Below are 23,970 nucleotides of genomic sequence, written 5' to 3'. Positions count from 1 at the left end.
GGACTTTCGTTAACTTTCGTTGGCATCGTTTTTTTTTTTTTTTTTAACTGTTGAAAAATTTGAACAAAGGGCAACAAAAACCTCAGTTCATCCGTGTTTGGTTTTGCTGTCGTTCTTGACGGTTTTTTATCGCTTTAGTTTTTGTAACGTTAGTGTTTAGGTTGACTTCATTTGACCGGGTGAATGTTTTCACACAGTGTAGAAGCCGGTTTGTGGGCGCTGCTGCTGTGTTCATGTACCGTCGGAAATTACAGTGCAAACTCAGCCTGTTTGCTTGGATTTTTTTTATCTGGGTGGGGTGTCAGTTTCAGTGGGCTCAGGCAGAATTATATAGGCCAGAATTAATCTTTTGTGTGGATACAATTAATTATTTTGCCACAAGCAACTGCTGAATTTGAAACAACAAAAGTTGTGTAATTTCTGACGGTACTGAATGCAGCATTAGCCGCCGTAGCAGCAGCTGCTGCATGTGCTTATTTTTTATTAAGTATAATAATATGAGTGTAGGAAGGACAATCCAGCCCTTATGTACATGTGGCAACAGGTAGATAATTCAAAAGATTATATCAAGAGCTGTTCTGGAAGGCAGAATTCCCATTGTGGATCAGTGGCAGCTGGTGAAATAACTGCACGTGAGTCATTGCGCGTTCACATGGACTGATCAATTTACTGCTCTTATTTATTCAATCATCTTTACACATTTATTCCCACTTTTAACAGTTTTCTGTTATAAATCAATATATAGTTTAGAACTTTTTTTTTTTTTTTTAATTGGAGCAAAACGTAGCGTGCAGCGTGTTGTCAGAAAGTGAGAGTTCTGATGATGGAGGAGATGATCCCTCTTGTGTTCTGGACGAGGAACCAGAGCAGGTGGATCCACCAATGTGCACACAAATCTCCGCAGCTTCTCTTTGCAGTTTCTCCAGGACTCAGGTGCTATGAGTTCCATCCCGGCGCCAAGTCCTGGAACTTAGAGATGTAGACACACACTACTCCAGCTGTGGCTCCAGGCACGTTTAGTTCATCCACCTTTTCTCAATGGATTATGACTTTTTTTTTCTTTTTTTTTCTTTTTTTTTTTTTTACTTTTTCCCTTCATTCAGGAATTGCCGTGTGACTGGGGCATTAACTATTCCCTTATCGGTTCTTCAGAGCGGCCATTGTGTTTGAGGGTGTATATCGGGAAAGTTATAATTTCTCTGTTGATTACAGACCCTGCAGCGCCTCTGTAATCAATCGCTTCTGCAGCGCTGCTCTGATTTGAATCTTGAACCAATGAAGCAGCGCTTTGCTTCGCTGCTTCGTTGGTTCTTTGATTCGCTGCTCTTCAGAAGCGGCAAGTCCACTTCTTAACCCCTCTCAAAGCCATTAAACTATGTCAATCGTGAGTCACTTTTGTGGGGTTTAAAGTCGCTAAATGGGACTCTTGTCTTGTTGCAGTCAAGAAATGAGTATAGTCCTCCGTTCCGTTAGCACAGCTCCAAACGCTGCGCTACTCTCTGCTGAGTCGAGTTAGTCTGGTCGGAATTAATAACTTCAAAGCGAATCGCCACTTTAAATAAAATAACACCTCTTTCCAAACATTGTAATACAGACAATAAACTACAATAGACTAAAACGTTTTTTCCTCCGAAAATGAGACGTCATGCATTCTTTATGAATTACATCCTAACGTGCAGCACAGCCAGCTGCAAGAGCTCAGCTCAGATGCATGGAAAGACAGTCATGCCAATAATGTCTGAAAGGAAATGCGTTTGAGAAAAACTACAGATTTTGTTTATTTCTATGTATGTCCAGAGATAAGGATCCACCATGTAAAGTTTATGTCCAGAGTTTAAGGATCCAGTGACCAATTTCATATTTATTTACTTTAAGACTAAATAAAATGTTGTTGACATAGAAAACCTGTAAAGCCTACTTTTAGTACACAGAAAATTCACAACAGTTATCGATAAGGGAATCAGTAAGGAATCGGATCAATAAGCAGAATCGATGATATTGATCAAATCTTATGAAGACCCATCCCTATTCATAAGTATTCACACCCTTTTCTCAATACTTACAGCCTCAAGCCCCTTGAATATGATGCCATAAGTTTGGAGCTCCTATCTTTGGGCAGTTTTGTCCATTCCTCTTTGCAGCACCTCAAGCTCCATCAGGTTGAATGGGGAGCGCCAGTGTACAGCCATTTTCAGATTTCTCCAGTGATGTTCAGTCGGATACGGGTCTGGACTCTGGCTGGGCCACTGGGTCTTTGTCCTACTAAAATTTGAACCATCACCCAGTCTGAGGTCAACAGTGCTCTGGAGCAGGTTTTCATCCTGGATGTGTCTGCATTCATCTTTCCCTCAGTCCTGACTAGTCTCTCAGTTCCTGTGCCTGCAAAACCTCCCCCTCAGCATGATGCTGCCACCACCATGCTTCACTGTAGGGATGGTATTGGCTAGGTGATGAGCGGTGCCTGGTTTTCCTGAACCTTTTTAAATGGTCCAAGGTTCACCCACAGTAGTTTCTCAAAATCCTGTAGTGAACACTGAAGATACTCTATTCTCCACATTGCTTTGTGTGTATGGGAAAGGGTGAATTTGATGGGTTGTTTAAAATCACTCTAAGCATATATAAAATCTGTTACAGGTAGCATGGCAGAACAGGACACATCATTTTAAGAGCTTGTACAGATCTCTAATTTCAACATCCACTTCTGAGACCATCTTTGTGATTGTGTTGACTACATATTTGAATCTTAGAGATCTTTTGAAGACTTGAAGCACTGAGATGAGCACACAGCTTTCCAAAATTTGTTTTTCTGAGCCCAACAACTGGGCCAGCAACCAAGGAAAACACTTACTGGTGTTAATGGCATTGGTTATCGCAGCCCTATTGGCAGAGCCTACATCCAAATACAGAACAGTCCATTTACATAGGTGGGCATCATCAGTGATGTTGATTTACCACAATAAACTTAACTTCATCTACATATCTAGTTCAGACTAATGTATTGTCACTTTGCATTTCTCAGATCAGTGCAGTGCGTCTGCCCCGAGAACCCAATAACCCTGAGAGGCTTAAGGGCTTTGGCTATGCTGAATTTGATGATGTGGAATCCCTCCTGAGGGCCCTTAGTCTCAATGAGGAGGTGAGAGGAATCAGCCTTTGCATTTCAGTGTCACAGCTGAATTGATCTGGAGCTAAGCAGGATCACACCTACCAAGATGACTGAAATACACAGTAAAATATAAGATTACATTTTACTCATTGCATCATTGTGTACAATTACAAATATGTATGCATACACATAATAGAAATGGCCGTTGAACAATTTGCTTGTGGCTTTAATCTAAAATGGAAAGGTTTGACAGCAAGCCTGACTTAACATTTGTCTCTTCAATTTGCTTATGTGAACAGAACCTGGGAAATCGAAGGATCCGTGTTGATATTGCAGACCAGTCTAATGATAAAGGTACATTATTGGCTGCAGGAATTTGAACAACTTTTTTATATATATATATATTTTTTTTTTTTTTACTTTTTGTCCCCAGTACTAAACAGTCATTTAATTATGTCTCCTGAGACCAAGTCCAGCTCCCATACTTGTATTGTCCTCAGCAATACACCTACACAGAGCACACTAAAGGGTACACGGTTAACAGATTTTTCAAATTGCCATATACAGTTGATGTTTCAGATAACTCGGTCTGAAAACCTTGGTAGAGTTTTCTGAGAACTGGGTGTTTGTAGAAATGTTGGTTGTGATGAGTGGAAAAACCAACCAAAATATTTTGCAGTATTTCTTCAGTAGTTAAGGTGCAAGGTTGTCTTGTGTGATCATTTCGAGCAGACTGTTGGATATACCATAATGAGATTTAAAAATCTGAAACTCTGTTATGAAATGGATAAGATTTGTAGCTTGTATATTAGTTCATGCATGCCATGTATAAAATCTACCCCTTCTTGAATTTTCAGAGAGAGATGGTCCTATGGGTGGCCGGGACAGGGGTGGACGAATGACAGACATGGGTCCTGACAAAACCGACAGTGACTGGAGAGCTCGACCCAGTGCAGATGTCGATGATGGCCCTCCGAGGAGAGATGAAGCTTTTGGAGAGAGTAATTTGATTTCCTTCTTTTTTGACACAAAATCCCATCACAACTAAACTAAGATGAACATTCGACTCCTGCTATGTGAGAACATGGGTTGGAGCAGTTTACTAAATGTATTTTACAAACACCTGCACTTTATTTTTAAATGTATCCCTCATCCTTTCTGGCACTTAACTTTAATTGCAGGGCGAGTTGGGATGAGGGCATTGGGGTTTGGAGGCATGACAGAATAAACTTTAATTATCATAAACATGCGTCCTTTAAGTTTGATGTAAACTATGCACAGAGATGGGGAATATTTGCTTGAACTTGAAAGTGGGCAGTAGCTTAGGTACCACAACATTTTAAATGGTCTAATGTGTCAATTATAAGTGTAATCTAAATGTTTGACAGACTGAAATATTGGAAATGTCTCCTCAGTTGTTGCCGTTAACACACATTGATGTGTAGCTGAGAGGCGAGTGGCACTTAATGCAGAGAAGCTTATGCCTGTGATGATATGGCTGTTTTCCTTGTTAAATATTTTGCAGGATCACGAGACCGTTATGAATCAGATCGTTACAGAGATGGGCCACGGCGGGACAATGATCGCTATGATGGAGGAAGAGACCGTTACCGGGATCGCTATGACGACAGGGACCGCAGAGATCGGTATGATGACAGAGATCGCAGGGATCGCTACGATGACAGGGATCGCAGAGACTACGACAGAGGAAGTGAGTTGATTTGTCTGTGATGAAAATTGGCTTTCATTTAGTTCTCTCACAAATTTACTTGGCTGTCAAAATAATCTAGAAATGTTTTTGACAAACCCAAACTTCACTTAAATGTCATATGCATTTTTTTTTATATACTGTACTAAAATATAAATGCAACACTTTGTTTTTGCTCCCATTTTTCATGAGCTGAATTCAAAGATCTAAAACATTTTCTATATACACAAAAGATCTATTCCTCTCAAATATTGTTCAAAAATGTGTCTAATTCTGTTAGTGAGCACTTCTCCTTTGCTGAGATAATCCATCCCACCTCAAAGGTGTGGCATATCAAGATGCTGATTAGACAGCATGATTATTGCATAGGTGTGCCTTAGGCTAGCCACAATAAAAGGCCACTCTAAAATGTTCACTTTTGTCACACAACACAATGCTACAGATGTCACAATTTTTGAGGTAGCGTGCGATTAGCATGTTGACTGCAGGAATTTCCACCAGAGCTGTTGCCCGTGAATTGCATTTTCATTTCTCGAACACAGGGGGTCACCAACCCTGTTCCTGGAGGGCACCTGTCTTGCATGTTTTCCACATCTACCTACTCAAGTCACACCTTATTTTTTTTTTAAAGTGGCATTTTCCAGCTGTTGATTAGCTGAGCACTCCTGATAAAATTAATTGCCTGGGAGTGGAACAGAGAGAGTTAGAAAACATGCAGGGCAAGTGCTCTCCAGGAACAAGGTTGGTGTCCCCCGCTCGACCATAAGCCGTCTCCGAAGCGGTTTCATGAATTTGGCAGTTCATCCAATTGGCCTCACAACTACAGACCACACCAGCCCAGGACCTCCACATCCAGCATGTTCACCTCCGAGATCGTCTGAGACCAGCGATCTGGACAGCTGCTGCAACAGTCAGTTTGCAGAGCCAAAGAATTTCTGCATGAGCTGTCAGAAACCCTCTCAGGGAAGCTTATCTGCATGCTTGTTGTCCTCATTGGGGTCTCGACCTGACTGTAGTTAGTCATCGTAACAGACTTGAGTGGGCAAATGCTCATGTGTCTGGCACGTTGAAAAGGTGTTCTCTTTGTGGATGAATCCCATTTTTCACTGTTCAGGGTAGATGGCAAGATGGCAGACAGTGCGTGTGTGTGTGAGCGGCTTGTTGATGTCAGTGCTGTGGATCGAGTGGCCCATGGTGGCGGTGGGGCTATGGTTTAGGCAGGTGTATATTATGGACAACGAACACAGATGGCATTTTGAATGCACAGAGCTACCGTGGCGAGATCCTCAGGCCCATTGTTGTGCCATTCATCCACGACCATCACCTCATGTTGCAGCATGATAATGCACAGCACCATGTTGTAAGAATCTGTATTCCTGGAAGCTGAAAACATCAGTTTTTGCATGGTCAGCATACTCACCGGACACATCACCCATTTAGCATGTTTGGGATGCTCTGGATTGGTGTATACGACAGCGTGCTCCTGTTTTCTGACACACACACACACACCCCCCAATAAAGAAGAACTGCACATTTTTGAGTGGCCTTTTCTTGTGGTGAGCCTAAGGCACACCTGTGCAATAATCATGCTGTCTAATCAGCATCTTATGTTACATCTGTGAGGAGGAATGGATTATCTCAGCAGAGAAGTGCTCACTAACAGGTTTGTGAACAATATCTGAGAGGAATAGGTTTTTGTGTGTGTGTATAGAAAATGTTTTAGATCTTTGAGTTCAGCTCAGGAAAATTGGGAGCAAAAACAGTGTTTATATTTTTGTTCAGTGTATATAGATAAAATCTTTAAATGTGTGTTTCATTTTTCTCTGTCTTACAAATTGACAAAAAAAATCATATTGTCATATCAAATTGCAGTATTTGTAGAACTGCATCTCAAGTGTCGTTTTGTGGGTTAAGTGTACTGTCCCTGTCGTAATGTCATATGAGCTTGATTGCAGAGCTCGAGTTAGGTTTTTATAGTACCACATATTTCATTTTCATCTCCCCTTTATTTATTTTTACATAATTAATCAAGGTTATGACTCTCGTGGAGGAAGTCGTCGTACCTTCGGCAGTAACTTCCGCCGTGATTATGATGACAGTCGAAGTAGCAGTGATCGTTATGGAGACCGTGATCGTTATGGTGACCGTGATGACAGGCGTGAAGAGAGAGGTGAGGAAGAACATTTATGAATAGTGAGCGTTATTTATGATTGGTGTTTAATCTCAAATAAGGTTGTGTTAGTACAGTCTTAAAGCCCAGTTACACGGCACTTAACAAAGGGTGACGAAGCCCAGACGAAACAAGAAATCTGGACTTTCGTTGGCATCGTTTAACATTCACGCAGCTTCGTCCCTGCAGCTGGCACTTCGTCAGCATTATTTAAACTGTTGAAAAATTTGAACGAAGGGCAACGAAAACCTCAATTCATCCGTGTTTCGTTTTGCTGTCGTTCTTGACGTTTTTTAATCATTTGTTTAGTTTTTGTAACCTTATTGTTTAATTTGACTTTGTTGGAGCAGCTGAATGTTTTCATATAGTGCAGAAGCCGGTTTGTGAGCGCTGAGGCTGCTGCTGCTTCATGCGCCATCGGAAATTACAGGATAAACTCAGCCTGCTTGGTTGGATTTTTTTTTTTTTTTTTTTTTTTTTTTTACCTGTGTGGGGAGGCAGTTTCAATGGGCTCAGGCACCTTACATAGGCTAGAATTAATCTTTTGTGTGGATATAATTAATATTTTGCCACAAGCAACTGTTGAATTTGAAACAACAAAAAAGTTGTGTAATTTCCGACCGTACATGAATGCAGCATCAGCTGCTGCGTGCGCTTATTTTGTATTAAATATAACAATATGTGTAGGAATGACAATCCAGCCCTCATGTACATGTGGCAACGGGTAGATGAATCAAAATGATTATATAAAGAGCTGTTCTGGAAGGCAGAACTCATGTTGTGGATCAGTGATCAGTTGGTGGAATAACCGCACATGTGAGTCAATGCGCGCGTTCACACACACTGATTAATTTACTGCTCTGGTATATTCAGTCATCTTTACACTTATATTTATTCTCCCTTTTGACAGTTTTCAGTTATAAATCTATATGGCTTAGAACATAATACAGTGATACAGCAGTGACCACGGCGCACTTTTTTTTTTGGAGCAAGACGGAGCACGCAGCGTGTCATCAGACAGTGTGGATTCTGATGATGATGGGGATGATCCCTCTTTTGTTCTGGACGAGGAACCAGAGCAGATGGGTCCACTGACGTGCACACAGATCTCCATAGCTTCTGTTTGCAGTTTCTCCAGGACTCAGGCGCTATGAGCTCCGTCCCAGCGCCGAGTCTTGGAACTCAGAGATGCAGACACACACTGTCCCAGCTGTGGCTCCAGGCGTGTTTCGTTAACGCGTCGAGATCGTGAGCTTCGGTTTTGTTAAGTTCCTACTTCATCCCTTTTGCGCTCTTGCTTCACAGACTGTTCGGTGATAAAATCTCTTTCATCCAACTTTTCTCAACGAATTGTGGCGTTTTTTACTTTTTCCCTTCGTTCAGGAATCGTTGTGTGCCGTGTGACTGGGTCATAAAGTTTACAACATTTTCACCTAATTTAAATGTAAATGCTTGTTGGCCAAATGTATACAGGTTGTTGGATTTTGGTTCAGTGTGTTACCTGAATATTGACACTATGTTGTAAAGCTCATCTGCTAATATGTTTTTGAGGATCACATAAACCTCTTAAGATTCCATTTGTATGTCACCCCAGCTCCCCAGCAAAGACCCAAATTGAATTTGAAGCCTCGTAGTGTGCCCAAGGAAGAGGAAGGTAGCAGTGGTGGCACTTCTCCAGCACCAGCTTCCAGCGCCAGCAGCAGGGCTTCATCCATCTTTGGTGGGGCCAAGCCAGTTGACACAGCAGCCAGGGAGAGGGAGGTAGAAGAAAGGCTAAAGAAAGAAGAAGAGAGGTTGCAAAGGCAGCTGGAGGAAGACAAAAGTCGTGGGGCGCCTGAGAGAAGGCGAGACAGGTCATAGGCTGACAGTCAACACTGGATGTTAAGCTTTAGTGGTGTAACATCAGTTGCTTATCTATGAGCTGACAGCACTGCTTACTGTACCTAATAAAGTCAAACGAAAGTGTTAAAAGTATATTTCAGATACAGTATCACGTCCCAAATGTATTTAAGGAGCCATATTGTGGAACTTTTTAGGGACCCGAGTTGGCGCAGTGAGGAAACTCCTACTGAGCGATCTCGCACAGTGAGTGAGTCATCGCAGTCAGGAAGCACTTCTGGGAGAGGTGAGTTGACAAGAACCTTACTGTGACAGTAGTAGCGTGACCATTTTTAGAAAAAATATTTACAAAGTACTTCAGAGTAAACATCTAAACAAGGGTGCAACTATGTCAGACAGGTACAGCATGGTGTAGGACAGGCAAATCTCCAATGTTATGGGTCGCTTGTACATGTGGATTTCAGCATCAGTGTTAATAATTATGAGAATTAAGATAAGTAACTTTAACCAATCCAATATGTACTAAAACAAAACTCATTGGAAGCAGAAATGCTTTTTAATAGAATAGAGCTTTTTGTCATTGTATGTGTGTGTGTGTATATATATGTCTGAGAAAAGTATCCGACCTTTTTATTTTATGCAAAAAATATATGGATTTGATTCATATGTTTTTACGTCAGCCAAGCTTGAACCTTCGTGCGCATGCGTGAGTTTTTCCACGCCTGTCAGTTGCGTCATTCGCCTGTGGGCAGGCTTTGAGTGAGGACTGGTCCACCCCTCTTCTCGTTGTTTCATTGCGAGGAAATGGTGGAATGATTTGGGCTTTTTTTCCATCAGAATCTTTTCAGAAACTGTTAGAGACTGGCAGCTGGAAACCATTCAAAAAATTTTCTGGCTTTCGGTGAAAATTTTACAGGCTTCACAGAGAATGAGTGTTACTTCCTGGTTGGGACCAGGAAGCAGAGTTGTAGTCTTACACACCTCTCTGCAGCTTCTCTCCCCCTGCCATCCCCTCATTACCCCATCCCCGTAGAGACGGTGCCTGCTCCCAGACTACCAATAACCAGCAAAAATCTATTTAAGCATAAAAATTCAAAAAGAAAAATAATATAGCACCTTCAACTGCACCACAGACTAAAACAGTTAAATGTGGTCTATTAAACATTAGGTCTCTCTCTTCTAAGTCCCTGTTGGTAAATGATATAATAATTGATCAACATATTGATTTATTCTGCCTTACAGAAACCTGGTTACAGCAGGATGAATATGTTAGTTTAAATGAGTCAACACCCCCGAGTCACACTAACTGTCAGAATGCTCGTAGCACGGGCCGGGGCGGAGGATTAGCAGCAATCTTCCATTCCAGCTTATTAATTAATCAAAAACCCAGACAGAGCTTTAATTCATTTGAAAGCTTGACTCTTAGTCTTGTCCATCCAAATTGGAAGTCCCAAAAACCAGTTTTATTTGTTATCTATCGTCCACCTGGTCGTTACTGTGAGTTTCTCTGTGAATTTTCAGACCCTTTGTCTGACTTAGTGCTTAGCTCAGATAAGATAATTATAGTGGGCGATTTTAACATCCACACAGATGCTGAGAATGACAGCCTCAACACTGCATTTAATCTATTATTAGACTCTATTGGCTTTGCTCAAAAAGTAAATGAGTCCACCCACCACTTTAATCATATCTTAGATCTTGTTCTGACTTATGGTATGGAAATAGAAGACTTAACAGTATTCCCTGAAAACTCCCTTCTGTCTGATCATTTCTTAATAACATTTACATTTACTCTGATGGACTACCCAGCAGTGGGGAATAAGTTTCATTACACTAGACGTCTTTCAGAAAGCGCTGTAACTAGGTTTAAGGATATGATTCCTTCTTTATGTTCTTTAATGCCATATACCAACACAGTGCAGAGTAGCTACCTAAACTCTGTAAGTGAGATAGAGTATCTTGTCAATAGTTTTACATCCTCATTGAAGACAACTTTGGATGCTGTAGCTCCTCTGAAAAAGAGAGCTTTAAATCAGAAGTGCCTGACTCCGTGGTATAACTCACAAACTCGTAGCTTAAAGCAGATAACCCGTAAGTTGGAGAGGAAATGGCGTCTCACTAATTTAGAAGATCTTCACTTAGCCTGGAAAAAGAGTCTGTTGCTCTATAAAAAAGCCCTCCGTAAAGCTAGGACATCTTTCTACTCATCACTAATTGAAGAAAATAAGAACGACCCCAGGTTTCTTTTCAGCACTGTAGCCAGGCTGACAAAGAGTCAGAGCTCTATTGAGCTGAGTATTCCATTAACTTTAACTAGTAATGACTTCATGACTTTCTTTGCTAACAAAATTTTAACTATTAGAGAAAAAATTACTCATAACCATCCCAAAGACGTATCATTATCTTTGGCTGCTTTCAGTGATGCCGGTATTTGGTTAGACTCTTTCTCTCCGATTGTTCTGTCTGAGTTATTTTCATTAGTTACTTCATCCAAACCATCAACATGTTTATTAGACCCCATTCCTACCAGGCTGCTCAAGGAAGCCCTACCATTATTTAATGCTTCGATCTTAAATATGATCAATCTATCTTTGTTAGTTGGCTATGTACCACAGGCTTTTAAGGTGGCAGTAATTAAACCATTACTTAAAAAGCCATCACTTGACCCAGCTATCTTAGCTAATTATAGGCCAATCTCCAACCTTCCTTTTCTCTCAAAAATTCTTGAAAGGGTAGTTGTAAAACAGCTAACTGATCATCTGCAGAGGAATGGTCTATTTGAAGAGTTTCAGTCAGGTTTTAGAATTCATCATAGTACAGAAACGGCATTAGTGAAGGTTACAAATGATCATCTTATGGCCTCGGACAGTGGACTCATCTCTGTGCTTGTTCTGTTAGACCTCAGTGCTGCTTTTGATACTGTTGACCATAAAATTTTATTACAGAGATTAGAGCATGCCATAGGTATTAAAGGCACTGCGTTGCGGTGGTTTGAATCATATTTGTCTAATAGATTACAATTTGTTCATGTAAATGGGGAATCTTCTTCACAGACTAAAGTTAATTATGGAGTTCCACAAGGTTCTGTGCTAGGACCAATTTTATTCACTTTATACATGCTTCCCTTAGGCAGTATTATTAGACGGTATTGCTTAAATTTTCATTGTTACGCAGATGATACCCAGCTTTATCTATCCATGAAGCCAGAGGACACACACCAATTAGCTAAACTGCAGGATTGTCTTACAGACATAAAGACATGGATGACCTCTAATTTCCTGCTTTTAAACTCAGATAAAACTGAAGTTATTGTACTTGGCCCCACAAATCTTAGAAACATGGTGTCTAACCAGATCCTTACTGTGGATGGCATTACCCTGACCGCTAGTAATACTGTGAGAAATCTTGGAGTCATTTTTGATCAGGATATGTCATTCAAAGCGCATATTAAACAAATATGTAGGACTGCTTTTTTGCATTTATGCAATATCTCTAAAATCAGAAAGGTCTTGTCTCAGAGTGATGCTGAAAACTAATTCATGCATTTATTTCCTCTAGGCTGGACTATTGTAATTCATTATTATCAGGTTGTCCTAAAAGTTCCCTAAAAAGCCTTCAGTTAATTCAAAATGCTGCAGCTAGAGTACTGACGGGGACTAGAAGGAGAGAGCATATCTCACCCATATTGGCCTCTCTTCATTGGCTTCCTGTTAATTCTAGAATAGAATTTAAAATTCTTCTTCTTACTTATAAGGTTTTGAATAATCAGGTCCCATCTTATCTTGGGGACCTCGTAGTACCATATCACCCCAATAGAGCGCTTCGCTCTCAGACTGCAGGCTTACTTGTAGTTCCTAGGGTTTGTAAGAGTAGAATGGGAGGCAGAGCCTTCAGCTTTCAGGCTCCTCTCCTGTGGAACCAGCTCTCAATTCAGATCAGGGAGACAGACACCCTCTCTACTTTTAAGATTAGGCTTAAAACATTCCTTTTTGCTAAAGCTTATAGTTAGGGCTGGATCAGGTGACCCTGAACCATCCCTTAGTTATGCTGCTATAGACGTAGACTGCTGGGGGGTTCCCATGATGCATTGTTTCTTTCTCTTTTTGCTCTGTATGCACCACTCTGCATTTAATCATTAGTGATCGATCTCTGCTCCCCTCCACAGCATGTCTTTTTCCTGGTTCTCTCTCTCAGCCCCAACCAGTCCCAGCAGAAGACTGCCCCTCCCTGAGCCTGGTTCTGCTGGAGGTTTCTTCCTGTTAAAAGGGAGTTTTTCCTTCCCACTGTAGCCAAGTGCTTGCTCACAGGGGGTCGTTTTGACCGTTGGGGTTTTACATAATTATTGTATGGCCTTGCCTTACAATATAAAGCGCCTTGGGGCAACTGTTTGTTGTGATTAGGCGCTATATAAAAAAAATTGATTGATTGATTGATTGACTTCAGCTTTAAGGACGGCCCACAATGGCGCACGGCGCGACACGCTCCGAGCCGCCATCGAGAGGCAGACACCACAACATCATTTCTAAATGGATGGCTGTGTGGACCCGGGACTGTCGCGTGCAATTTCTCTGGTTATCACAAGAGCTGGACATCAGCCATTTTCCGGCAGATTTCACTTTTAACAAGAGATTTTGTCATGGAAAGCCACGCGGAGGCTTCGCGCGTCACGAACGATTCGCTGATGAAGTGAGACAAAGGAACACCTCCTCTTCGGAGTGTTAGAGGACAAGTTGGGACACGCCTGTCTCGGCTTTCAGTGCTTACCAGTCGAGTGAGTATAAGAGAAATTGTGGAGAGGTAGGCACACCTGTGCACTAATCATGGTGTCTAATCAGCATCTTGGTATGGCACACCTGTGAGGTGGGATGGATTATCTCAGCAAAGGAGAAGTGCTCACTATCACAGATTTAGACTGGTTTGTGAACAATATTTGAGGGAAATGGTGATATTGTGTATGTGGAAAAAGTTTTAGATCTTTGAGTTCATCTCATACAAAATGGGAGCAAAACCAAAAGTGTTGTTTATATTTTTGTTGAGTGTATGTGTGTGTGTGTGTGTGTGTATATATATATATATATATATATATATATATATATATATATATATATATATATATATATATATATATATATATATATATATATATATATATATATATATATATATATATATATATATATATATATATATATATATATATATATATATATATATATATGTATATGTATGTGTGTGTGTATATATATGTATGTGTGTATATGTGTATATGCAACGAAATTAGCTTTATCAAACATATCAGTAACATACAGTGAGGCAAATAAGTATTTGATCCACTGTTGATTTTGCAAGTTTTCCCACCTACAAAGGATGGAGATGTCTGTAATTTTTATCATAGCTGCACATCAATTGTGAGAGACAGTCTTAAAAAAAAATCAGAAAACCACACTGTATGATTTTTACTTAAATAAATTGCATTTCATTGCATGAAATAAGTTTTTGATCACCTACCAACCAGCAAGAATTCTGGCTCACACAGACCTGTTAGTTCTTGTTTAAGAAGTCCTCCTATTCTACACTGTTTACCTGTATTAATTGCACCTGTTTGACTTTGTTACCTATATAAAAGACACCTGTCCACACAATCACTCACACTCCAACCTATCCACCATGGCCAAGACCAAAGAGCTGTTTAGGGACATCAGGGACAAAATTGTAGACCTGCACAAGGCCATGATAGGCTACAGGACAATAGACAAGCAGCTTGGTGAGAAGACCACAACTGTTGGCATAATTATTCGCAAATGGAAGAAACACAAGATGACTGCCAATCTTCCTCGGTCTGTGGCTCTATGCAAGATTTCACCTCATGGGGTAAAGATGATTCTGAGAAAGCCCTGAACTACACGGGAGGACCTGATCAATGACCTGAAGATAGCTGGGACCACAGTCGCAAAGATTACATTAGTAACACACTACGCTGTCATGGTTTAAAATCCTGCAGGGCAGCAAGGTCCCCCTGTTCAAGCCAGCACATGTCCAGGCCTGTTTGAAGTTCGTCAGTGATCATCTGGATGATCCAGAGGAGGCATGGGAGAAGGTCATGTGGACATATGAGACCAAAATAGAGCTTTTTGGTATCAACTCCTCGCCATGTTTGGAAGATGAGAACAATCCCAAGAACACTATCCCAACAATGAAGTATGGGGGTGGAAATATCTTTTTTGAGGCTGCTTTTCTGTAAAGGGGACAGGACGACTGCACCGTATTGAAGGGAGGATGGGTGGAGTCATGTATTGCAAGATTTGGCAAACAACCTCCTTCCATCAGTGACAGTATTGAAGATGGGTCGTGGCTGGGTCTTCCAGCATGACAATGACCTGAAACACACAGCCAGGGTAACTAAGGAGTGGCTCAGTAAGAAGAATTTCAAGGTCCCGGAGTGGCCGAGCCAGTCTCCAGACCTGAACTCAATAGAAAATCATTTGAGGGAGCTGAAACTCAAAACTTGAAAGATCTGGAGAAGATCTGTATGGAGGAGTGGACCAAAGTCCCTGCTGCAGTGTGCAAACTTGATCAAGAACTACAGGAGACATCTGACCTATGTAATTGTAAACAAAGGTTTCTGTACCAAATATTAAGGTCTATATTTCGATTGTATCAAATACTTTTCATGCAATAAATTGCAAATTAATTAATTAAAATTCATACACTGTGATTTTCTGGTGTTTTTTTTTATAGATTCTGTCTCACAGTTGAAATGTATCCTATGATAAAAATTACAGACCTCTCCATTCTTTATAGGTGGGAGAAGTTGCAAAATCGACAGTGGATCAAATAATTATTGGCTTCACTGTACATTGATAACACAATAAAACAGTCACTTATTTCTATTGTGGTTCTTGTGAAATTATTACGTGACAAAATAGAGGGGCTTGATTGAGCAAATACAAATTGTACATAAGACAATAGGATCTTAATCATTAATGTAAATAACAATAAATGTATAATTAATTATATATTTTGTACTGGGATACCAATTAAACAACTGAAAATTACAAAGAAGACAATGCTCATACGACCACTGGTAATTTAGCCTTCCATTATATATACCCCCCCAACACACACACACACTTCTGTGAGTGTTTCTCCAGTGAGCACATTTAATTTAGTGTGTGCAAAAGGGAGCAAGCATACTGAGCACATTATTCAGGGTTTTTTTTTTTTTTTTTGTCTTTTATCTGACTGAGTCACTGTCAGCTGCTCCTCCAAAGCACATGTCCTGTTGAACATTTTATAATTCAACACTTATGCAGCAGGTTTTTTTGTTTGTTTTTGTTTTTTTATACTGTGGGGCCATGGTGGCCTTTAGAATGATTGAAGTTCAATGAAAATCTTTGTGTAGATTGACATTGATTGAAGAAATGTACAGAATTATTGAAAAAGCTATTTTCCAGCAATAAATTGAAGTATGCAAAATATAATTTTGTGGACTTTTGGGGGTTGGGGGGCTTGATGATTCAAGGACAGTGAGATTTATCTTGACAGTATTCAGCCTCCAAAAGAATCCTTCTGTAAAATGACAGGAAAAGTATTGAACAGATTTTTTACAATTCAGCCTTAACTCCAAAATGGATTAAAAAAAAAATAAAATTCTCCCCCTCAAAATTCTACTTTTTTTTTAGATTTTTGAAAATTTACTTTAAAAAAGAAAAAGAAATCACATGTACATATGTATTCACAACCTTTGCCATGAAGCTCAAAATTGAGCTCAGGTGCATCCTGTTTCCACTGATCATCCTTGAGATGTTTCTACAGCTTAATTGAAGTCCACCTGGGGTAAATTCAGTTGATTGGACATCATTTGGAAAGACACACACCTGTCTACATATGAGGTCCCACAGTTGACAGTGCATGCCAGAGCACAAACCAAGCATGAAGTCAAAGGAATTGTCTGTAGACCTCTGAGACAGGATTGTCTCGAGGCACAAATCTGGGGAAGGGTACAGAAACATTTCTGCTGCTTTGAAGGTCCCAGTGAGCACAGTGGCCTCCATCATGTATAAATGGAAGAAGTTGAGATCCACCAGGACTCTTCTTAGAGCTGGTTGCCCATCTAAACTGAGTAATCGGGGGAGAAGAGCCTTTGTCAGGGATGTGACAGAGAACCTAATGGTCACTCTATCAGAGCTCCAACATTCCTCTGTGGAGAGAGGAGAACCTTCCAGAAGGACAACCGTCTCTGCAGCAAAAAAAAACAATCAGGCCTGTATGGTAGAGTGGCCAAACAGAAGCCACTCCTTAGTAAAAGGCACATGGCAGCCCACCTGGAGTTTGCCAAAAGGCACCTGAAGGACTCTGACCACGAGACAGATTGAACTCTGCTGTGAATGCCAGGCGTCATGTTTGGAGGAAAGCAGGCACCATCCCTACAGTGAAGCATGGCGGTGGCAGCATCATGCTGTGGGGATGTTTTTTGAGCAGCAGGAACTGGGAGAGGGAACGATGACTGCAGCAATGTACAGAGACATACTGGATGAAAACCTGCTCCATAGTCCTCTTGACCTCAGTGCGGCAGCGGTTCATCTTTCAGCAGGACAAAGACTCTAAACATACAGCCAAGATATCAAAGGAGTAGCTTCAGGACAACTCTGAGAATGTTCTTGAGTGGCCCAGACCTGAATCCGATTGAGCATCTCTGGAGAGATCTGAAAATGGCTGTGCACTGACGCTCCCCATCCAACCTGATGGAGCTTGAGAGGTGCTGCAAAGAGGAATGGGCAAAACTGTCCAAAGATAGGTGCACCGAGCTTGTAACATCATATTCAAGAAGACTTGAGGCTGTAATTGTTGCCAAAGGTGCATCAACAAAGTATTAAGCAAAGGGTGTTAATACTTACATACTTACATGTGTTTTCTTAGTGTTTTTATTTTTAATAAATTTTCACAAAAAAAAATGTAATAACTTTTTCATTTTGACATTATGGGATGTTGTGAGTAGAATTTTGAGGGGGAAAATGAATTTACTCCATTTTGCTATAAGGCTGTAATTAATATAAAATGTGGAAAAAGCATCATGAATACTTTCTGGATGCACTGTAAGCTGCTACAGGAATTTATTAAAATTACACTTGCAACTTTTTAAAACCATTTTTAATTCTCTTTACATATACCAGGTTCAAGGTGTCGAGATGGTGAGCGCTCAGGAGAGAATGACGTTTTCAGTGGAAAAGAAGGTGACCCATCTTCTCCCGTTTCCTCCTCACGGCCCTCTTTGAAAGAACCCCTGAAGGTGATGCCTGCACCCCCTCCAAAAGAGAATGCCTGGGCTAAGAGAAGTGCAGCCAGTATAGGCTCTAGTGAGAGTGATGGGCGGCCTCCGGTCTCTCCTGTCTCCCCAAGTGGGTCAGTTCCTCCCAAGCTCAGGTAAAAATGTGAAGAAACCTCAGGAAAATGCTACTCTTTAACGGTCACGTCGAGTGCAAACGTTTTTGTCTGCACTTAAAATCAGATTTGGCGTGAAGTACAATCTTGAGCTTTCTTGGCAGTGTTTTGAATATCTTGCCCTGACTATTTTCACTTTCTCCTTAGCTCCAGTTCTTCAGATGAAAGAGGATCTGGAAAAGGTAAGGCCTACTGATAAGATTGTACCTCAGCTAAATGTCAGTGTTATTAAATAAAATTCAGATGAAACCATTTTTTGGTTTTTAAAACATTCCTAAATTTCCTTTGGAAAAACACAATGCTATGAAAGCACATTATAGAAAACAAACACTGCACAAAAATAAGAAAAAAAAAAAGTGCACAGTTGTCCAGTGTAGTCATTGTGAAAAGAAACCAGAAATTGAAACAATGGGACTGCTTCCAAGCTTTATTTATTTTTTTTTTTCACCCTTCCCTGTGGAGAATTGTTTTGCCAACTTCAGTGTGCACATTGTCCATCTTTTTCCCAGCATTTCACTTTCTGCATTTTTTTTATGTTACAGCTTTATTCCAAAATGGATGAAAAAATTTTTTTTCCTCAAACTTCTACACAATACCCCATAATGACAATGTGAAAAAAGTTGGAGATTTTTGCAAATTTATTAAAAATAAAGAAATATATTATCATGAACTCTATCATGACATCATATTCAATAAGACTTGAGGCTGTAATTGCTGTCAAAGGTGCATCAACAAAGTATTAAGCAAAGGGTGTGAATACTTATGTACAGGTTTTTATTTTTAATGTTTTTGCAAACAAAAAAATGTCATGGTGTTGTGAATAGAAGTTTGAGGGGGGGAAGCAAATTTCATCCATTTTGGAATAACACTGCAACATAACAAAATGTGGAAAAAGTGAAGCGCTGTGAATGCTTTCTGGATGGACTGTGGCAGCCACCAGCTATTTTCTATGTAAATATTATATATTTATTCACCCTCAAAAAAAGAGAATATTTCACATCATAATACCTGAGGATGATGGCAGACAAGTTTGGCAGGTTGTTCAGATCCATTTACTGTTAATGTCTCATGTGGAAGAAATGTCAAAGTTCATCATAGGCTTGCAAGAAAAGTATGCACCTGGTGTACTGGCACCACCACACAGCTGACCAATCAACAAAAGAGACTGATGCAGCTGTCAGTGTCTGCCTCAGAAATTTACAGCTTTTGTTGGACTTGTCACCTTGCTTTTTCAAAGAGCACATTTTCATACAGGCTGCGTGGTTACATGTGAAATGACTTTGGCACTTACTGAATCCTTCCCAGCGGCAATCTGTGTGCTTGTGTGCAGTGAACACATTTAACTTCCCGTACCTCAACTGACTGGTTTCTCCTTTAAGATGAGAACAAGGCTGACGGTGCCCGTCGGGACAGGGGGCCCCCACGGGCACGAGGGGGGCCTGCAGGGCCTGCAGCAGGGAGGGGCCGAGGAGATGGGCCCAACAAAGACAGAAGAAAGGAGCCAGAAAGGTCAGGTTTGGTAACTCCAGTATCCATAACTTAGCAAAATGAAGAGTTAAATTTGTATGAGTAGTTTGTGGTGTTTTACACAGTGATTTATTATTCTGGTGTTTTAGACATAAGGATGGATAGAGTTGGTTTCAAGTCTGCAGGACAAATATTTGATGGAAGACTTGGGGGGGGGAAACAGCAAATGAGTGACCGCTGCAGCCAGGCAACAGTAAATTTCACATGATGCAAAGTTGCTTCACATGCTTTCCGAAGCATTTCCTGTGCATCAGGAAAGGGGGAAAATGATTTTATATGAAGGCAAAAATTTCTTTGACTCATCAGACAAGGCAACATTTGTCTCATCTTCCATTGTTGAATTTTTATTGAGACCATGTCCGCTGTAGCTGCAGTTCCCTGTTCTTAGCTGGTAGGCATCGAGTCCGGTGTGGTCTGCACACTTTGTGGCAGGAACCAGAACGTTTGACCACATTACACCCATTTTGCCCTCTCTTCACTGGATTCCTGTCCCAGTGAGATCAGATTCTAAGGTTCTGCTACTAGCCTATAAAATTGTTCACGGACTGGCACCTCCCTACTTAGCTGACCTAATTAAACCCTACGTTCTGGCCCGGGCTTTGCGTTCTCAGGGTGCAGGACTACTTTGTGTCTCTAGGGTGAATTAAAAAGTCTACGGGTCACAGAGCTTTCACTTATCATGCCCCTGTTCTGTGGAATGATCTCCCTGCGTCAATAAAACAGTCAGATTCAAGTCAAGACTTAAGACGCACTTATTTTCCCTTTCGTATGGCTAGCATACTGGCATAGTATGGTACTATGCTTTTTACTTTTAAATTCATTTTATTAGGAAACTGAGTGGGCCGCAGCTTCAACTTTATCTAAATTCTGGGTCTTTTAGTGAAGCTTAGGGCTAGTGGCCAGCGATCACCTTAGTATTTTCTTTTGTTCTTCTTGTTGTTTAATGCTGACAAATTATACTGTACTTGTCTTTCTGCTGCCTAATTCTGTTTTTTTTTTTTTTTTTTTTTTTTTCCCCCCCTCTCTGAGGTTCAGCTCCATCCAGAGATGGGTGTGGTGTCTGTTTCTGAAACCCTCCTGTCCTGTGCACCAGCAACATTTCCTGTATATTTGTTTTGTGAATTGTTTTGTAATTTGTGTTTGTAGCATGGCCCAAGCAGAAGGTCACCCCTTTGAGTCTGGTCTGCTTGAGGTTTCTTCCTCAGAGGGAGTTTTTCCTTGCTTGCTCTGGGGGTTGGTAAGGTTAGACCTTACTTGTGTGAAGTGCCTTGAGGCAACTTTGTGATTTGGTGCTATATAAATAAAAATATATTGAAATTGAATTGGTCTGCATTTAGTGAAGCTCTCCTACATACCTTAGTTGTAACAAGTGGTTATTTGAGTTACTGGTGCCTTTCTATCAGCTTAAACCAGTCGAGTTATTTTTTTTTTCTGATCTCTGCCTTCAACAAGGCATTTTTTTTCCAGAGAGCTGCTGCTCAGTCGATTGTTTCTTCATGATACCATTCTCCATAGTTTCTAGAGATGGTTGTTTTTAGAAGTTTCAGTTAATCAGCTATTTAAATTCAAACTCAAACCAGCCCACCTGGCACCAACAACCATGCCACATTCAAAGTCACTTAAATCACCAAAGTACAGTTTAGGCCTGAAACTGTTGCCTGTTCTGTTACCCATGTCTACATCTGACCTGCTCCTTGCTTTAGGATGCCCCCAATGACCTGTTGTGTGTGACACGCCCAAACGCATTGCTCCTGCTCCTGCATCTCCTCCCCACTATGGGTGTCGTGGCAAACTCCAGCTCCTGTCCATTTCCAGGCTTCCAAGAAATGACCAGTTTGTGCTTATTTCTGTTCTATTCTAAAGTAATAAGCACAGAAACTGGTAATTTCTGGAAGCCTGGAAATGGGGGGGGCATAACAGAACCCCGTTTAGGAGCATCAGCATTTGTCCATGAGCGTGATCAGCTTCTAAGATACCTTGTGATGTGTATATTAGCTTGTTGTTTTAATATGATGACTTAAATTTTCAGAAATATTTAGTGGATGATGACGTGTCCAGTTCATTTCTTGATCTATGAATGTGATAGATTAGTCATGGAAAACATTGATGTGATCAGTCAGTGAGTTTTAACTTTAGTGTCTATTGTGATTATAGAAAGGATAACAGAAAAGAGCGAGACTCCAAACCACCACCAGAGCCAAAGAAATACGAAGAAACTCCAACCCCTGTGAGTTCATAAGTGACATTTAACCGTTATTCATGCAGCATATTTATTATTATTATTATTTTGTAAATCTGCATTGCCTGTCCACAGTACTTTCAGCCTCTTCTGTGTTCTGTCTTTAGAAATTCAGCTCGGCTAGTAAGTACGCCGCTTTGCTAATGGACGGAGACCAAGGAGACGACGTTGAGTAGAGAACACAAGACCCTACTTGAGGAAAGGAGCAAGCGAACGCAGAAAGAAAAAATTCACATAGCATATATAAAATGTCTTACCTGGAAGAGGCTTCTAGGACAATATCACTCTCTTCCTCCCCTGTCCTTCAAACCTGCCCTGTGCATGGGTCTATAAATATTCGGACACGTACAAAGTTAGATATTTTATTTGCATACAGCGGCATGTTGAAATTAAATGAGTTTAGGCTTTGTTAATGTCCAAATATTTCTGGCCTTTAAACTTCCTTCCCTGCCCCACCTTGAGGACTTTCAGGTTGTAAAGAATAGTTACATACTGGACTTGTTTTAAATTTGAAAGAAGCAGTAGCTGACACATGGAAAATGGATAACATGGAATTAATTGTAATAAATGGAAAAAGTAAGGAAAGTGAATTTGTATATTTGTGGATCACAGGTGTGGGACGGTTGGGTCTTATGACATAATGTAGCTTACTAAATGGAATCTTTTTTTTTTTAATCAATCTTTAACTCATTGCCTAATTTATAGCTAAACTATATAACTCAAATTCATTTTAAGCCCTTTTTTATTCATTAGTAAGTAAATTGGTATGAAATTTTAAATTGAGCTCAGCAAAATTGTTGGTGCACATTGCTCAACAATCCTGTCTTCCACGACTACCAGTCATGAATGTTGAAGCTGGCTACTAATCGAAGTGCAAGTCATGTTTGCATCACGTTACAAATTGATTTTATTTTTTTAACTGGTTCATGCAGTATTACGTGACGACTGTGTACTACGTACAAGATACAGTATTACACGAGTGGCTTGTATGTCCAGACTGAGGAAAAGCAGCAACCGCAGGAGTCTCACTCTGAGAATCAACCAAGTGCCATTACTATTACCCCCAAACATTGTACAGTGCTGTCTTTCTACACCTGATGATTTAATCACATTAATGAAATGCTCATCGTCTCATTTGGAGATGTCCAAGATTCTGTGCAGCTGTCTAAATCTTTCACTCTCTCTGAAGTGACAAATATGAATACGTGAACTTGTCTTCCAATTTGCAATAAATTGGGGCCATTATCTACACACAAATAGTATGTGGTTATTGTATTACTGCTACTGGAGGGGATATAGACAAAGGTGTTAGCAGAAAAAAAAAAGTTGCGTAGTTCTTGCATATTACATTTAAGCTGAGCTCTGTGTGTTCTGAAAGCTTCCAGTGTTTCTTCAGTCTGGACCTCCTGCTGAGGGCTGGGCTCGTGGTGCCAGCTGGTTAGGAGCTCACACACACTGCTCACTTTTGGGACACTACTCCAAATTAGTCTGGAGTTATAGCAAAGACACAGTCACAAGCTTAACAGTTGCACAGTGTAACTGTATGGGGCAAGCTAAAAACCACAAACTGCTTCTTCCCACTGAATAGGTGAAAATTTCATTCGATGTGTCTGGTACCATTAATATTTACCTTTGGAAATGTAAAGAAACCTTTAAAAACAACTGGCAGTGGCTTACCTTAGCCATTTCTCTGTTTGGTGACACTGCTCTCCACAAAGTCCATGCAAGTCAAGAAGGGACTCCTTCTGTTTTAGGCAAAAGAATCAACCCCCCTCATTGACACTGGACTTTGTCCCTTATTCTTTGAACCTGAGAACATTAAAGGGGGGGGTTGAAATGTTCAAGAGTTCAACTTTATTGGGATGCACAATACAGGTACACCAAGCAACTTAAAAAAAAAAAAAAGTCCACTGTCACCTGTGCTTACTTAGATTACCTTG

At 40.5% G+C, this 23,970-nt stretch overlaps 1 protein-coding gene across 3 annotated transcripts in view; it reads left to right on the top strand.

Moving 5' to 3' along the window:
• LOC117507204 (eukaryotic translation initiation factor 4B-like) overlaps positions 1-23,281 on the top strand; it is a 45,848-nt gene extending 22,567 nt beyond the window's left edge. The window contains exons 4-15 of one of the 3 annotated variants that reach the window (XM_034167018.1): positions 3,020-3,136; positions 3,406-3,460; positions 3,964-4,107; positions 4,632-4,817; positions 6,847-6,984; positions 8,579-8,828; positions 9,021-9,109; positions 17,997-18,246; positions 18,412-18,446; positions 19,644-19,773; positions 21,946-22,018; positions 22,138-23,281. In XM_034167018.1, the coding sequence (XP_034022909.1) occupies positions 3,020-3,136; positions 3,406-3,460; positions 3,964-4,107; positions 4,632-4,817; positions 6,847-6,984; positions 8,579-8,828; positions 9,021-9,109; positions 17,997-18,246; positions 18,412-18,446; positions 19,644-19,773; positions 21,946-22,018; positions 22,138-22,206 (1,536 nt within the window). In that variant the 3' untranslated portion in view covers positions 22,207-23,281. Of the gene's footprint in view, positions 1-3,019; positions 3,137-3,405; positions 3,461-3,963; positions 4,108-4,631; positions 4,818-6,846; positions 6,985-8,578; positions 8,838-9,020; positions 9,110-17,996; positions 18,247-18,411; positions 18,447-19,643; positions 19,774-21,945; positions 22,019-22,137 lie in introns of all 3 variants that reach the window. The other 2 variants (XM_034167017.1, XM_034167019.1) reach the window with 2 other exon arrangements.
• Positions 23,282-23,970: the final 689 nt, after the last annotated feature.

This window comes from Thalassophryne amazonica, chromosome 3, assembly GCF_902500255.1.
Source record: "Thalassophryne amazonica chromosome 3, fThaAma1.1, whole genome shotgun sequence".
In the NCBI taxonomy this organism is placed as follows: domain Eukaryota; kingdom Metazoa; phylum Chordata; class Actinopteri; order Batrachoidiformes; family Batrachoididae; genus Thalassophryne; species Thalassophryne amazonica.
Note: the sequence above shows the minus strand (reverse complement) of the source record. Positions and strands in the feature narration are given on the sequence as shown.